The sequence below is a fragment of the Neopelma chrysocephalum genome, unplaced genomic scaffold (genome assembly GCF_003984885.1).
Source record: "Neopelma chrysocephalum unplaced genomic scaffold, ASM398488v2 Primary Assembly neopelma1_116, whole genome shotgun sequence".
Classification (NCBI taxonomy): domain Eukaryota; kingdom Metazoa; phylum Chordata; class Aves; order Passeriformes; family Pipridae; genus Neopelma; species Neopelma chrysocephalum.
The window spans coordinates 290,324-307,975 of NW_020897778.1; the positions used below are offsets into that span (position 1 = coordinate 290,324).

At 43.2% G+C, this 17,652-nt stretch overlaps 1 protein-coding gene and 2 long non-coding RNA genes across 6 annotated transcripts in view; 2 read left to right on the forward strand and 1 right to left on the reverse strand.

Annotated features, from left to right (window-relative positions):
- On the forward strand, positions 1-7,218 carry LOC113974045. Its single transcript, XR_003536422.1, has 5 exons — positions 1-80; positions 1,288-1,389; positions 5,950-6,184; positions 6,741-6,862; positions 7,133-7,218. It is a non-coding gene; the product is annotated as an uncharacterized LOC113974045 (long non-coding RNA).
- On the reverse strand, positions 74-17,317 carry LOC113974044. 2 transcript variants are annotated; one of them, XR_003536421.1, is made up of 3 exons: positions 17,205-17,317; positions 4,098-4,193; positions 74-273 (listed from the first exon to the last, which is right to left on the reverse strand). It is a non-coding gene; the product is annotated as an uncharacterized LOC113974044 (long non-coding RNA). The 2 variants fall into 2 exon arrangements; XR_003536420.1 differs by lacking the exon at positions 74-273 and adding an exon at positions 2,371-3,165.
- Positions 17,318-17,652, forward strand: part of LOC113974043 (T-box-containing protein TBX6L) — a 22,912-nt gene continuing 22,577 nt past the window's right edge. For all 3 annotated transcript variants that reach the window (XR_003536418.1, XR_003536419.1, XM_027696841.1), the window contains exon 1: positions 17,318-17,410. Coding sequence is in view for 1 of the 3 variants with exons in the window: in XM_027696841.1 (XP_027552642.1) it covers positions 17,395-17,410 (16 nt within the window). In the remaining 2 variants the exon portion in view is untranslated. The remainder of the gene's footprint in view (positions 17,411-17,652) is intronic.

Consider the following 17,652-nt stretch of genomic DNA (forward strand, 5'->3'; position numbering starts at 1 on the left):
TGGGCCTTCTTCATCAAGGGGTGTAACTGCTGATGTGCACTGAAGGAGCTCTTCTTCTCTGTGTGTGAAATCATCTCTCTGTAAGTACAGTTTATGTAGTTCATCAGTTCAAGGAGCCGTATTCTGGAATGGAGATGCTGAGATCACTGGATGCATGGAGACATGATTTTGTTTGAAGCACCATCCCTAAATGTACTTGGAGCAAGAACTTCAAACCCTTACAAACAGAAATATTCACTTAGTGTGGTATCTTCTGAAGCTTGGCCATAGAATCTTGTGGAATTTTCAGGAAAAAAAGCATTACAGTTAAACTTCAGTTAGCAATTACTTCAAGTAATCTCATTTATTTCAGTCTAATCCTCGTGGTTATAGCTTGAAATCCAAGCCTAGGCAAGATCCAGTTCACCAAATTGCATATCAAATGTAAACACTACATCTGTCTTTGGGATTTACTGAGTAACCATTGTTACACAGTGTTCCCAGGTGTCTTTCTGATGTGCCAGGCAAGTAAACGGTAACTACTGAAGTACATTACTGTGGTATGTTTTTGATTTGGTTTTTCCTTGTGAAGCCATAGGGACAAGAATGTCTGGTGTCTAAAGTAAACATAAAGGTGAGGTCTCTGACCAAGTGAGGTGAGGCTTTCACTTCCTTCTTTTTTTTTTTCTCCTGACAGTAATTGATTAAAAACCAAATCCTTTTTGGCTACTGAAAAGCCACGCTGTTAAGACTTTCAGGCAAACAGCAAAACCATTTTTGTTCCAAGGCAAATAGGAAAAGAAATTATTTTGAATCAGATGTTGAGAGGAATTTGTGGAGAGTTAATATACTTTCTGTGCTGTGACTGGGCATTGTTTTTGCACACAGTAAACTGTGTTGCACTGTTAAGGTGAAAGTACTGTTAATGTACATAGTACTGGGGTTTGGCTGTGTAATGCAATTTTATTTCCTAGCACAGGGTTTATATAATCTATGTGTAGTTAAGACCATTGAGAATTTACATCTCTAGGCAAGGAGGACTAGTGTTTTACTAAGAATTAATTTTGTTGGGCACAGCTGTCATTAGTGGCTTCTGCCCACTGTCTGACAAATGCTGTAGCATTTTCTTCAAAAGCTAATAATGTCTCCTTCCACAACCAAAATAGCAGATCAAGGAAGATACTGAGTATCTCCTTAATTTTATCATGTACTAGGGCTTGGCAGTTGTTGTCTCTTGGTTGTTGGGTTTTTTTCCCCTTAATTAGAGTGAGATTTCCTCATGAATAATGAAATTAATGTCTTTTGCAGCCAAAATAAACACCATATGGTCAGGGAGAAAGGGACCAGGAAAAGAGGAAGGCGCAACAGCTGAAGCTGATAGGAGATAAAATGGACTGAATGAGGGGCCAAGTGAGAACAGACAAAGTCTGACCATCCAGGGTGGGATCACACCATTGTTAAATTCCCTACCCTGCTTTTGCCAGTGGTGTTGATATTTCAGTGAAGGTGAAACATCTGTGGTGTACTACCTGTGTGTGCAGTGTTATACACCAAGCACAGTCTGTTGCTGCTCCTGCAGGTGCTCATTGTACTTTCAGGGGACTGGGTGGGCAGGGTACACGAGTTGAGATGCACACAAAAAAAGAAGCAGACACAGATTTTGTGATCTCTTTCTTAGTCACGTAAAGCTGGGATGAGGAAGCTTTGCTCTTGCAGTTGAAGATGATGGTAAGAAGTTCACTGTAGGCTGAGTGTTAATTATTGTCTTTCCCTTCTAGTTGATGTCTGGGGATCCACTAATGCTAAATTACAATACTATTCACAATTTGGGGAGTAACCTTGGGATACTGCCCCACAGGCTGTACCCCAGCCCAGTTATACCTTTTTGGGATGCTGCTGTCCTTGCAGGGCATGGTGGAACCAGTAGGATTGTGAACCAGCATCTGGGTTTGTTGGCTTCTAGAGGATGACTGAACTTCACTCAGATGGCCCTTTCACATTAATACTTAGAGAATCCCAGGCAAATCTCACCAGGGAATTAAAGACATGTCTCCTTGGATAGACATTTTTGTTCCTGTCGCTGTTTATTTAATGCAACTATGAGGATAACACCCATCAGCAAGCACTTGTTAGCCAACTCCAGAGCCCCTGTTCCAGTTTCAAAGCTGTCTTTGAGCTCACCCGCCTCAGTGCAGCTTTGTGCACGGCATGTGGGCAAAGTCCTGCTGGCTGTGAGTGCATCTCTACAGCCGAGTGCTCAGAGTTCAGCCCGTGTCATTTGGGAGCTACACTGGCTGCTCCGGTAGCACTAGAGGGGGCCCTAGGACAGAGGAGGGAAGGGAGGGGAAAAATAGAAGGGAGAGACCAACCCCTCACCTTAAAATGGACGACCAAGATCTACCTTGAAACTTCTGAAAGACTACATTGCATTGCTGGTTTGGACCTCACTCAGTTCTTAGGGCTTTCTGCTACTGTATCATATGTCCTTTGCATAATGTATAGTCTGATTCAAAGCAGAGGGAATGAGAATCCTCATAGGCTGTTTACAGGATTGTGTGTTCCTGGCCATGGCAACCAAAAACAAGAGCTCACTTTGTTACCATTAATATTGACACTTGGCAGGAAAACAGATCCACTCTATACTTGCTTTTCACACGAAATCTGTTTGCCCCATGACTTTGTTTTCCCTTTTTTTTTTCTTTATTTCTCTATAAGAAGCCCACTGGGTGTTTCCATTTTCTTAATGTGCAGCATATTATAGTGGGGAGAGGGAGCATCTCCTGGCAGCCTTGTGTAAAAGGGCTTAAATAACACGTTGAGCTTCGTCAGTGTAAATCCTGGTTAGTTCAATCCCAGTTCACTGCAATGGTGTGGGGTTTGTGCTGGTATAACTGAGCCCGGCAGTAGGTGATAAACACACAACCTGTGGGTCTGTGAAGCGTTTTGAGATATTTTTTGGAGAGTAGAATTCTAATCAGGGATGGAAATGTTTATGAGACTGATGGAAGAAATAAGAAGCTTTCAAGCTTGGATAAAATCTCGTAAGACAGCGTCAGTTCTGTGAAGCAGCCTGGAGGTGAGATCAGGTCCTGCAGCCATCTGGCAGGCTTCCTGCTCGGGAAGGGGCACAGTGAGATGGAGCTGAGGCCACGCACTGACTGCAGAATCAGGAAAGCCAAATCACTTCTACCAAGGGAGAAAGTGAAATCACACTTCTGCCTGCACGTAAGATTTATCTGCGCAATTAAATGATTGTGTCTATAGTTGGTACAAAAACATTCCATTATATAATCCCAGTGGGAGGAACACTTTGCAGTGTCTCTCTAACTACATTGTCCTATTGAAGGAAACTGCCTATCTAAAGCCTATCTATGGTAAAAAGTAGTTTTTGCTCTCAGATTAGACAGGGATATCTCCCTCTCAATTTTTATTTCTCAGCCTATTTTTTTTCCTCTCCCATGTCTTTCAGAGACCCTACAAATAATAGTGAATTCCAGTATAAATGGAATATAAACAAAGTTCATATATGGTATAAGCATATGAGAACCCTATTGGAATGGTATTCATTTAATTTAAGTTGAGTGATATTGTTATTGTAACTACAAGTGAAAGGCCATGTAGCAAGACAAAGGTATTTTAGACATAGTGCTTCTTGTGTGAATTGTTACATATATGTACAGTTATCCTAAGGACCTGCCCACATATTCACATTCTTTTCCTTCTCTGAGGACAGATATGGAGGGCTGTTCACAAGGAATAGTATGCAACTGAGTTTTACTTGCAAATACGCATTACATGAACTATGATCTAATATAGCACTGAACACATACTGTTCAGTAATAATTAGTAAAGGATGTTGTATGAGCAGAAAAGCTTCATATACTTGAGAAGTGTTCTTTGATTCCTTGTAATTTAAGTCACACCAGAGATTTCATTTCCTTAAATTATACCCTAATGTGTATGAAGAGTCGCATTTTCTCTTCTAAATGCGTGGATATATATAAAATGTAACTCCTTCAGTAAGATTGCAGTGATAATTTTCTTTTCCCCTTAAAAGATGGCACTAGATGTATTCTCAGAGAATCACTTGTTAATTGAGCCAGCATCCAAAAACTCACCATGCTATATGGATGGCAGCAAGCAGTTTGAGTATAGAAATTTGTCACTTAGGAATGTCTGGACTGTATATCAGATTTCCATTAGATTAGAATGGGCTATGAAGAAAAAATAAATTAAAAGTTCAGAAATTCATAGTGGGAGTTCTGAGCTTAGAGCATCAATTTGCAGTGCTGTGCCCTGCAGTGAGCGACACAAGTTCAAATAGCTGCTGCCACGGCTCTCCCAACAGACACCCTGCTGGAAATGCTTCCTATACTTAATAAGTAAATGGGCTTTCCTGGGAGCAAAACAAAGAGCCTGACGTGTTCTTTCACAGCAAGTATCAGTGGTGCAAGGGGATTTTTCAGTTTGCCTTTCTTGGAACATCATAACAGCTTGGGATTGCACATCGTAAAGCATTTCTGCAAAGGGAAATGCAGGGGGTTTGTGCTGATAACCTGGGTCAGTTGATTCCATTGCACTACTACCTAAGGAAGCATTTGAATTGTGCCAGTTCAGTCAGAACAAGCTATTGGCATCTAGGCAGTGCTGTCAGCTCATGTTTTAATTGTGGTGAGACAGGCGTGGGTCTGTCTGTAGGAGCCAAACAAGCCGAGTGCATTTACTGGTACACACTTGGATGCACAGTGATGCTTTTTACTCTCTCTAAAATCAATATTCCTGTGAACTGGGCAAGGATTATCCTACAGTGGCGCATTCTACCAGACCTGCACTTTTCCTTGGAAGCTGTTAATATAGCTGGTTTTGTCAAGGTAAGGAGAAAAATGAGAAAGCAGTGCAGGTTTGCTAGAAAGCCTGCAGCCTCGGAGTCGTTTTAATTCCTTGATGTGTCCCACTGCCTCCCCCTCACCACAGAGATATCCCTGTGCAGCTGGGATGGCAGGTGCCCACCCTGGCCTAGGCTGAGCCCCTGGACGTGTGTATTGGCAGCTGTTGAGGGGCAGACACAAGGGCCTTAACAACTGCACATAGTTCAGCTCCCTGCTCTGGAGGTGTTACCCTCCAAACTGGGGAGTTCACTTTCAGATAACTGATAACTTGATCAAAATGTAGAAGAGAGTAAACAGGCTGTGTATAAAATTCACTCCTGCTGCATTTTTTTTTTTTATAAGATGAGCTCATTGCAATTTCAGTGAAACTCAGAAATATTTGTGTTACTGTTACAGTGCCCAGGCTGTGTGTATGGTCATGATTCAGTTATAACAACTCGGGCACAGAGACAGCAGTGGGGCAACTGGCTGTTATCTGGTACTATCAACACATGGAAAAGTAGCTGTACAGAGTATGAAAATATGGAAATGTTATTTCCAAGTGCAGGGAGTCTACTGGGGAAGAGAGAGAGAGGAGGAGAACAGTGTTCCTTCTGAAATATGTGCCTGATTCAACAAGGTACCTAAATGTAAATAACTACTATTGATTTCAACAAAGATAGCAAAGGGCAGCATCAGGTTACGTGTCACCATAGGATTACATTGTGTACAGTTTCTTCAGCGACCTAAAGTATTTCTACAACTAAAATTTCCATCAAAGAAAATAAATAGACTTAACTTCCCTAGTACGTGCCAACTCAAAAGTTCATTGTTAACCACTGAAAAATGCAAAAGGCCAAAGAAAGGTGGAAATATCTCTGCAGTTAAAAAAAAAAATCAGCCCTAATTACTTGTCCCTGAAATTATGATGGCTATGGCATACAGATGAACTTTGGAGAGCAACTAATGCAATCCTGTAAGGTCCAGAAAGGGAGGTCATAAAACTAAGTTCTGTTTGGTGATACCTGTCTTCATGTGATCCCTGAGGCAATGTTTGTTAGGAATATAATTTCCTTGAGCAGCTTTTCTCCCCCATCCTCAGGGGCTCATACTGTTCCAGCAAGGAAATCCTGGGGGCTTTCAGAGCAGTAGCAGCAGAACTGGTGATACATTTTGAATAGGATGGACTAGAAGCTGCTCTTTCTTCTTGGGTTCTGTATCTGGATTTTGTCAATATCCACTTTCTGCACCCATTTCATAATAACACCATTGATTTATTCATTAAATTATAGGTGTCAAAAGAACTGAATTGTGCATCAGAGCTTTCCCATTAGCTGGTGAGTTTTGCCATTTATCTTCCATTTTCTGTCTCCATAAAATAGAAACTACTTGTCCAAAACTGTTCCCCCTCCCTAAATTGCCACTGAATTTGCAGCTAGGACATTTTTATATGTCTTAAAATGTTTATAATTTTATCTTCTAGCCAATTTTAGGTAAAACTGTGGCTTTCTTCATCTTAAGTGAATGAATATTAATATCTGCTAGAAACCATTCTCATTGTTAAATTAAATGAGAGCAATACAGAAGTTATCTGAGTTTTTGTCATGGTGAATAACTCCAAATAACTCAGATCTTCCCATGAGTTCTGGAGGGGACTAACAAGTGTCTGCTCATGTAAGTGTGGAACATGCTCAGTTTTTTTGAGACTCCTTAGCTCTGAATGCTGAGAAATTGGGATAATTCAGTGCAGCAAAAAACCAAGTCTCTGTTCTAATCAAGACTTACTTGGATTTTTCAGTTTTTCCCATTCCCCAGTTGAAATTTCCTGTGTCTTGCAACCATTTAGCAATATGTTACTAACCATCCATTATGTCCTGCTTTATTCTCTTTTAGATGAAAGAGCCATGTAAAAAAAAGAATTCACCAGCCCCTGTGACTGAATTTGAGCGATAATGTCAATGGAATTAACACATTGCCATTGTTGAATGGTCTCCTGTGGCTATATAAACATCAAGGTAACACATTTCCAAAGCAGAAGACATTACTGCTGTGATACTGTTGTTGTGAGAATATTTCCTTACTGCCAAAACACTGATGTAGATTTAGCATTTTGCCTGCTGGAGAATGATGTTGGGAGAGAGGGGGGAAAGGTTGATTTTGCTGCTTTTATTTTTGCTGAATTCTGGTTTATTTGCTGAAGAAAACCTATTACATGGAATGAGAGTGTAAATACATTGAGGTTTATTTAAGACAACCTCTGATTGGTAAATGCATTTAAGTGACAGCACTTTTAAGGCCTAATTCCATTTCTGAAGAGGACCTTTTGAAAAAGCTGGGGCAGAACTGCCTTCAGGAAATCCAGGATTCTTCAGCCTGGGGAGAGTTTGCTCAAGAATAAGTGTCTCCTGCACTGTCTTCATACGTTAATATAATTTTCATCTCTGCAAACAGAAACAGACTGAGGCTTAAATACCTTTGGTACGTTGCTGAGTGAAATGTTAGTAAGATCAAAGTTTTAGTTTTAACTTTGAGGGTGGCAAACAAGTTGTGAGGCCAGGCTAGCTGGAAAACTTTTTCATGGTGATGATCCCACTGCAGATTAGTTGTCACTGTCTCAGCTCATGCAAGAGAGAAATAACTGATGTGGATATGGCACAGAAGTGGTTTGGAATTCCTTGGGTCACAGAACCATGGAGAGTGGCTGCACTGCAAAAGCCAGAGCTGGTCAGTAGGACATGCAGGTAACAGTAATGATTTCCTTTATTATGACTTTCCAGGTGAAAATGGAAAAAGAACTTGTATTTCTGCGAGAATATTTTCATTTGTCTTCAGGCAAGAAAATATTCAGGCAGTAAATGCTAAACATGACAAATGCTGTTCCTAAATAAGGCTTGTTATGTGGGTTTTACTTCTCTGCAAGGTTAAAGCCATCTTTAAACAACGAGTTGATAGGTTTGCTGCATTTCTACTGATCAGAGACCATAACCCAGGTATCAAAGGGTGGGAAGTCAATCTCAAGGTTGACCTTACTGAGCAAAGATGGACATATCCCCTTCCAGAATCCATGAGACAGACCCACTGCCTGGCCAGAGCTAAATCAGTTCTGGTAAAAAGGACTTCAGTTTGCAAAGCTAAATCTGGCACTTCTGTGAACATTAGGGCTGAAACAGAAAAGAGGGAGGTATTGTCCCTCCCAGTTTGTTGCAAGAACAGCCCTGGGTTGGATTCCTCAAAGGAAAGGACTCCTCAGCACAAGGAATGTTCTGTTTCTGGGCTGCTCTTGGTTGTCAAGGGAGAGAAAAGAAAGTTGTGAAGGAAAGAGGGAGGAGCTGCCCTTGGCAGGAGTTTGTTAGGACACAGAAAATGACTTGGTGAAGGATGAACACTGGGCAGGAGATCAGTGAATGAAGTGGATGTGGCTGTGTGACCTGACGTCCTTTTCTCTCCCTTGAGGGCTGTTTGAAGCTCTCTGAAAGCAGAGAGGAGAATAGCTGGTAAACTTTGTGCTTCAGAATTGCACAGAGAATGCTTCTTTGATCCATGGATCAATCTTTTGTCATCTCTAATACAATGGCTGATGGCTTTAGTGTATCTGCACTGTCACCCAAAGGCACTTGTTGGGAAATGTAACTCAGTGACTCAATAACTTGTCACCTTTCCCATCACTCTGACCTAAGCATAGGAGTGGGGAAGAGGAGCACTCTACCAAGCTCAGCAACATTTAGATTGCAGTCACACTTCCCTTGGGAGTCAATAGCTGGTCTTTTGTGAATGTCTAGAAAAACAAGATTTTCTTTTTGTAAATCCTGAGCTGGGTAGAGAAGCTGATGGCAGGACCCCTGAGCCCAGCAAGAGGATGCAGAAGCATCCACAGCCTGTTACTTTTCTTTTTTTTTTTCTTCACTGTGTCTTACCTTTCCTTTTTTCCCTTCTTTCTTTCTACCTTCATTTTCCCATACATTTTTCCCCCACTTACCCACCTTTTTCCTTTTAGGAAGTTATGGAGCCCTTCTGCACTTCTTCCCTAGGGTTCTCCAGGACGCCTGCCCTCAGATGGCTCACAGCACCAGTGCCAAAACAGGCACCAGCCTAATGGCAGCTGCAGCTGCAAATAACACCAGGGACAGTGCCAGGTAGGAGAAAGTGGTGCCTTATCTGAGTCAATTAATATGGTCCTGATTTTATCACCTTGGACTGTAGTAATGTAGTTGTGTGTATACCCTGAGACCTAAACATGCAGCAGAAAATCTCATGGGGAAAATTCAGCGTGATTCCCATGGTTTCTTTCCTGTTAGTTCACATTAAGTCTCCATTGCCAAGATTCTGAACAAAAGGCAGGCCTGGCCACTGCTTAGGATTGTTGTTGAGGTTCAAACTTGAGTCTGAAAGATTCTTTCATTTTGCATTTCACTTGATTTAAGCTCCATTTCGCTTCTGGGATGATCCAGATTCCTCAGATATTTCACCCAGATTCTCCAGCTCTTAGGAGTCAATGGAAGAAAGAAACAGTCTCCTTCAAGAGAACTGAGGTCACCAGTAAAGCTCTGAAGCAGTGTGATCGAATAAGAGAAGCCTGGACATTTCCCTCTTCTGGAATCTGTGTCAAATGTGTAGTGCTGTAACCCACAGTGTGCCAGTGAGCCTGGGTTACATCCCAATGGGAAGCACTCTGTTCATGTGCCAGAGGAACATCCATTCTTCCTTGTGGCCCCAGAATTCCTTTAGTACTTCTTGGAGGTATCACAGGAATAAGAGGTGAGAAGGTGTCTCGAAGCCTTCTTTGCTGCTCCTGCCAAGGCAGGACTGTTCTCTGCAGTACCAGTGGTTTGTGCAAAAGGCAGTTAAAAACCTGACACAGTAAGGACTTCGTCTGTTCCTCTGTGAACAGGCTGCCCTTGCACAGCCGGAATGTTTTTTTCCTGGGTATTCAAATTGCTTCTCTCTCATTTTCATCCCAACTAATGAAGATAATTATATCCCTTTGTAGCACATTAATTCCTCTGTCATCTGTATGTTTACACCCTGCAGACATGTTCATTTCTTCTTTGTGTACAGGGCTGTCAATCAGTGAAGATTTACTTAACCAACTCCTCTAATCTTTTCTGGTGTTCAGCTCATCCAGTCTCCCTCCAGTTCCCCGGTAGCTTTGATAATGAGGTGATAAGAATTACTTGTGGTTTTACCAGTTTGTTTTACAGCAGGCTCTCAGAAAGAAGCCCTGCCACTTTCCTCCTCAACTGTATGCTATTTTCACATGTGCATCCTGTGGTTGTGTTTGTGGTTATGTTTCCAACAGGGAAGTGAAAGCATCTCACTGCAAAAATCCCTATGAACAATCTCTGTATTGGAGCCTCCTTAATGTTACCATATTTTTTATAGGTGGATATGGCTGAACATCACTGTCTTCAGAACAAAAGTTTAAGTGATACTAAGGTTGTCTAAAGGGAAACTCTGGAATCAGGGGTGAGGAACTCCAGAAGTCAGCAATTCTTCCCTTGAACAACTTCTTCACAGTGTGATGCAAAGGGAGGAGAAGGGTTATTTCCATCTTGGAGAGGAAATACCCAAAAAAAAGAAGTCAGACATAATGGGGGACCATGAATGGACTTAGATTTCAAGTATTTGCCTCAGGTTTATGATAAACTACACCAGCACTCCCAGGCTTGATAACTTGTCTGCTCTGTCCTGTAGAGCACAAACTGTAGATCTGAGGCTCCCTGTGCACTATAAGCAGTTATTTGGAAATGAAGCTCCTTGGCAGTGAGTCCAAACCTCCATCTCGGGCAGGCTCAGCTCCCTAATCTGACCCCAGCAGGAGCTCCCTGCAGAAGCTTAAACTGCAGTATTAGAGGGTGGCAAAACCAGTGACCTCATTATTGATAACCATCTAATCTGTGCTCACAGAAATACTTGCTCTCAAACATGACTTTGATTTCCTCCTGCACACTCCCCAGCACTCCTCTTAGCAGAATTTAAGTATTTCTGATGAATCTACATTGTTTTGTTTGTATCTGCGTTTGGTTGGCAGGCATAGGTTAGGCTGTGAAATAGCAGTCATTTAAAAACAGTTTTGCCTTACAAAAGCAAAGTTTGTGTTTTTAAGAGTGGTACCTATTATGTGTATTACTGTTTGCAGGGTTAGAGACGAGAAGAAATCTCTGTCATTTATGCCCAAGTAGATAAAATCCAGTATTTTCAGTATGATGCAGTCATTGCACACCTCTGTTCTCATTCCAAGTGAAACTTGTCTGTATAACCGTTCAGATAGGACAAAACCATGTGTCATCCCTTGGTTTCTCAAGGAATTACAACCAATATATTTAAATCATTCAGGTGTCTGATGTTCTTAACAACTTAGAAGCATTTGTTCGCTATAGTAGGGCTAATTTTTAATTTATTTTTCTAAGCACATCTATCCAAAATGATGCTAGGCTTTTATATTCACAGCAGGGAGCATTGTGAGGGTTAAATATCCCTTTAATCACTAAGGATGTAATAAAAACAAGAAGAGTTCTTTGAGCTGCAGAGTGTTACCCAGGGAAAAATCTACTCTGGAGCTTACAAATGTGAGCTGAAGAGACAAACTGGGCAATAAAATCCACAACTACGGACCAAACCGGCTAAAAGTTGGTCTGTAGCTGCCCATCAAGAGCTGAGACTCGGAGGGGGGAAAAGGCCATTCAGCACCTCTAGAGCCATAAGAGCCAGGTCATAAACATTTCACAATCTGCTGGGGAGGGGGAGGGAGCCGTGGGGCTGAGAATTGCCTGGAGTCTGTACCCGGGCCCATGACTGCAACAAAGAATGAGTATAGAAATTTGACTGTATGGGAAGAAAAGAGGGAACAAATCTGGCCAAATCAGGGATTGCAGGGAGAAGTGGCAGCTGTCAGTTCATGTGCATGTATGACAGCCTCATCCCACTGTTGATATGAGGAATCCATGAAATCTGACAGGTGCTTTTTTCTGTTATCAGTGATGTTGAAGGATTCTTATCTGACTGTTGTTACTATGGACCCCAGTATCAGTTTGCTGTGAGGTGATGAACAAGTTGGGTGCGTTGTAGAGCTCACAACAGTTTTTATTTTTAAATTCCAAACACTTTAAATCTTAACAATTTTAGTCTGCTCTTTGAAGATAGTTCCTCTGATAGGAATTATACTGTTTATTGATCTCCTGATTTCATTAGAACCTTACTGTGATGAACAGTGTATGGAAACTTCCTTATGTAATTGATACAAGAGATCTGTCTTGGCCAAACAAAGTAACTTGGACCCTTTAATTGTGTGATTGAAGTGTGGCTTTTTGTGGGTTTCATGGCTTTACAAATGCCTGATCACCAACAAAAGGAATATTTTGCAGAAACCGAAGTAGCATGACAGTGTATCGACAATCTTGAAAGTCCATAAGGTTTAGATAAAAGCTCCTGGGTTTGAGCTGCTGCTTTTTTTTTCTGGAGACATCAGCTTTTTAATGGAGATTGGTGCAGCATTGTCTGTTGGGCTTCTGCTCAGCAGAATCCATTCTGCTCAGGGTTTTTGTCTGGTCTCAATTCATAGTGAAGTAAACTGCCAGCAATTTTTGAGCTCTGCATGATGCTTCTCTTTGCAGATGAGTGTGTGCATGTGTATAAATATAGAAGTATTTATGGATGGATGTTAAGCCGGAGTCACTTGCTGTCTATCTTCTCAGGCAGCTCCTTTATGGCTCCCGATGGCGACCAGTGAGTTCAGGCAGGGCTGCTGCGTCCCCAGTGTGAGAGGAAGGAGCCTTCCCAGTGCAGGGGAGGGAAGGCAGCGCTTGCACTGTCCTTTCCCGTGCTGTGGTGCAGAGCTCTCCTTGCTGCTGCAAGTCCTTTCAGTATGTATTTTTTGTGGATTTGAGTGGGACAGAGCCCTGAGCTGTGTCTGGAAAACACAATGGGTCGACAGGAAAACAGTGCACCTAACATCAGGAGTCTGTGAGAACTTGAAAGGGCTCTAGACAGACATATTTTGCATTTGACTCTGGACTGTAGCCTTTGAGGCCAAACTCAGCCTGCAGTGTTAAGTGGCTGCTAAGTATTTCCCTTCTTGTCTCCATGCTAACGAACTGCTGGGAGCAGGGGGAGTATTGCAGAGGGCTGGGGTGGGCGGATGTGAGAAAGGGGAGATAGGAGAGCATCCTCTTTCTCTTTAGTGGGGGAGCACAGCTTTGTGGCCAGGTACCTCAATCCACAAACCTGCAAGAGGAAAAGCCTTGTCTTAAACATGAAATGTACAGCTTTTCATTTTTATGAGCTGCTTTCCCACGTTCCCTTCCAAAACAGATCCTGTCTCAGCCTGTGACCCCTCCCCACAGCTCACTGTGCCTCTGTCCAGGGACCCTGTGGTGAATTAGCATTGAGATGTTACCAACAGGCCCTCTCCAACCGTTTTGGTTTGCCAAATGTTATTTTTGCATTTTTGAGAGCACAGGGAAAATTTGGGGGTGATACAATTTGGGGCTCAGTATGGGGTTTTCAGCCCTACAGAGGGCTGACTTCTGTGGGGCCCCTTGTGGGGGTCCCAGGGTGGGAAGGTCTGGGTGGCACTGCACACATAATATGCCTGAAGACACCGGACAGCTCTTCCCAGGAAAAATCAAACCCAGCCATAAAAAGGGAGAAAAAAGGTGCCGTTTTGCTCCATCAGAAGACAATGTTGTGTTATGTGAGCTCTCCTAAGGAGCTGGGTAGGAACTGTTCCTTTGCTACCGCATGATAGGAGATAATATGTACCACTTCTTCAGAGGATCTCAAAGCACTTTGCAGGGTTTTAACCATTCCTGCAGCCGCCCACAGAGACTTGCTCACAAAGCTCCCCAAGTTTAGGCTGTGCCTGTGCTGCCAGAGCTCGGCCACTCTGTCCTGGCCAACCCTGCACTTGTATTTCCTATTTTGCTGGATGAAGTATGGGGCACTAACAAGGACAAGGAGTCAGTGTAGGGCTGTCTCTTTTATTTTGGGTCCTGTAATGACATGGTGTCTCTTCACTTTTTCAGTGCTCATCCCATGCAGATGGCAGAGTATCCTTCATAAAGAGCTGCCAAGATGCTCTGCCACTGTGGTCTACATGTGCCAGGTGGGAATCAGCTAAATGAGTCACACTGAGATGGCAGGAAGGCTTTCCTCATGTTTCAGTGGGGAGAATCTCTTAAATGCAGTTTGTACTGCTCCGTGGGGTTTTTTTCTTGCTTGTTCGGATTCAACACAGCTTTGCTTAAGCCCAGTTTACTAAAGCTGATATGATAATACTTTCTCACAGCTGTGTGCACAGAGAGAAACCTGCAGGGGCTGATACACATGAGCAATAATCCAAGTTCTTTCAAAAGACCATTCTGTTGCATTTCAGCCGTGCCCCAGGCAGTAACTTTATGCCTCACACTTGAGCTTGCTCTCTGGGCAGAATGATTCCCTGGAAGCTCTGCCTGGGCATTGGAGACATCCACTTGCAGACTCCCACCCTGTTAGCCAAAGCCCCCTGCTTGCTGACACGTTAGTTATCTGTTCTCCAGCAGTCTGAGAGCCCCAGGCAACAACCAGAGGTGGTGAGATGATCACTGTGTTGGACAGAGGGAAGGCTGTCCAAACCAGCTTTGTTTGTGTGCAAACCAGCTCCATACAAGGTCCTGTTGAGCACTAAGGGTTAAAGCTTCACTTAAGGTGGGAGAAATGCCAGAAAACATTTGCCTTACTACAAGACCCAGAGGGGAATGTTTCTTTCTAATCACCTCCTCAAAGAGATGCAAAGCAAAAGCTCTTGGCCTCTGGTTTTGTCATCACACACTCCCTCCCTCCTGCACTGCCCTACCTCGTCCCTTTGGCACAGGGCAGAGCCTACAGTTAGAGCTGGGCTCAGCAGGATTTATACCTGCTGCTGTAAATGAGCTTGGAGCAGAGCTGTGGATGTCACCGACTGACACATGTCAGATCCACTCTCTCTCCTGTCCCTTTCCACACCCTCAGCCTCCAATTTGCCAGGGAATTGTTAGGCACCAGCACATTCACCTCTGACTTCCCATCAAACTGCCTGAGGCTCTCCGTGGACAGACAGACAAGGGTAATGTGCTAAATTCCCCCTTTGCTAAGGATGAATTTCCTGGGGATTGCCTCCTGTTAGCCACGCTTTCCAGCAATAGTAACAAATTCACTCTTTTTTTCACTTTTAAAACCTTTCCAGTGCAACTAGAATGGCTGGGAGAAAGCTAGTTGTTAACTAGTCATGGGTAATTAATGACTCCACCTTCCCCATCAATCAGCTGGGAGAAGCCAAAAGGATTTGAGTACTTGTAGCAAATGTGTGTTCCCTAGACATGCTGATAGCAGCGTGCAAATGAAGTGGCAGCAGGAGACCATCTCATACCCTTTGTGGAAGAAGCAGAAAGTCATGATACACATCCCACGCTCTTGTCAGGTGAAGTCTGAAATTCCCAGTGCTGCTGCTGCTGTTGTGCAGTTTCTAACTGTGTGGGATGTTGATTCATCTTGCTGCTAGCTCGAATCTGACCCAATTTTTGTTCTATTTTTCCTTTTCAAATTCTGATTATGGTTGTCTTTTCCGCTTTCTACAATTAAAATACTAACATCAGAAAAGCAGGACATGGAGAGGGAGCTGATTTGATGTCTTTCTTTCTGTGGCAGAGTAGAAAACCATTTCTGCATCCTATTTAGTTTGTGTCTGGTAGTGGCTGTGCAAGTACAAGCAGAGGTTTGACCTTGATACCGTTTCCAGCTGACCTTGTCCCTTCCAATTTATTTTTCCACTTATGTAATAAATAATCTCCATTTGAGGTACAAGTTGATGTTTCTCCACCATATGAAGGCCTCTTCTCAGTGGTAGCAAGACTCCACAACTGTGGATGTCTCCAAATTAGCTGAAGGAGAAGAGCCTGTTGGTCTTCTGTATTATCCAGTGGTTTAAAAGGGAAGGCTGGATGTGGTCCTTCAGAGGTGCCAGGAGCCAATGGACCATCTCCTGCTATAAAATCCTCCTCAGGACTTTTTAAACTCTCCAACCCTTTTCTTTTAAACTTTCTTCCTTGCCACGCTAAGCACTGGCTTTTCTCTCCCTGACTAGTACTGGGATGCCTAACATTCAAAATACCACTGAAAGAGCCAGTCCCTCCTCTGATTAAGCTTCTTTGTTCTCTTTGCATGTCTTCACATTGCCTGCTCCAAAAGGCAGTAAGAACAGAGCTCAAGGAATGTTGTTTGGGTGTAGGAACTCACTAAACAAATTCAGAATACATTTTGCAGGTCAGACTGAAGATCAGGTGTCCCAGTAACATCACTGACAAAATAGAAAAATGTTTATTTTTCTTGGAGTGAATCTAGACAGTGAATCAAATGCAACCTTATACATAGCAAGATTTTTGAAATGAACAGAGCTCCCAAATTTGCTGTGCAGGGTCCAGCACTGGCCCATCGAGACTGAGATCCTGCTTTTGACCTCCACTTTCTGACCGTGTTGATCCTGTCAACTATTGGTTGGTACACCTGGTACAGCTATTTCTGTGTGTGAATGCACAGAACCTTCACCGAGGTGCGGTGGCTGTGTTGTGCCCCGAAGGCCTGAGCCTTGATTGCTGTCTCTTAGCACTTGTAAGCACTTATAAGTACAAAAGCTAATGGTCACACTTGCAGAATAAACTAATTAAGGGAAAATGCTCAAGCCCTTCTTTCTGCTCAGCCTTCCCTGGGTAAGAGCAGTACCTTGAGCGAGACCTAAACCCAGTGCCTGATCACCCCCCAAAAAGTTTAGGGTGCAGTTCAGGGCTGGGAATGCAGATATTGGGCAAGTAAGTAACGTTGTATCATCAAGTGTGTTTACATTGTTGGAGAAGGATCTGTCCGTGAAGGGATGTGTTGTGGCAGCATTCCAGTTGTGAGAGCAAACTTCGGCACTGACTGTTAATCACCTACTTGGGAAGGGCCAAGCTCGGTGCAGCCCTATTCTGATGCCAGAAAGCAAGAGTAAAATGAGTCTGTGCGCTGATGATGAGAATTACCGCAAATCTGTGGAATAGCCAAAAGGAAACTTTCCCGGCTTGCTGTTTAAAGGGATTTGTGTTGATTTCGTAGCTAAGTCCTCAACTGATGTTTTCGGTCTTGTCTCTATTTGTTTAGAAGTGCGTTAGCAGTAAATCAAGGTGCATTTCCCCCGTCGGGTTTCCTGTATGTCAAAGCCATGTTAATTCTCTTTGATTTTCTTCCCTTAGCCCAAGCCATTGCTGCAGATCCTTCCTCTCTTTGTCCCTTTGGTCATCAAAGGATCGCAAGGGGACAGCCCTGGCGGGAAGCTCCTCCCTGCTCATTAGCCTCCATAAAATAGGAACTCACCTTGGCTAGCTGTGCTCGGAGTCCCATCCTCATCCCGCTCACTCTTGACACTGGATCTCAGAAGGAAGGGCTTGTGCTTGCTTCAGGAAATCAGACCTGCTTTTGAACTGGACTATTTTGGTTCCCCTTGCAAGAACTCTGGTGGCTCTCTTGGCCGTGCAAGCTCCTAGACGTCACAGTACATGGAAAAATGCAAGCTTTACCAGGTAAGGGAAGGACTCTCTCCCTTTCCTTATGGAGTGGAAAGATCCTAGACTTAGGCCAGAAAGGGAACAAGTGCTCCTGAAGGGCTACCAGCATTTATAGTAGTGTGCATGGGACTGGAGAGGATTTATGAACTATTTTTTTTCTTAGGAATAGATGATAAATTGTGGGGTTTGAGTGTTTTTTGTGAGCCTTCAAAGATCTTTTCTCAGGTAGCAAAGGTTTGCTCACAATATGTCCAAAA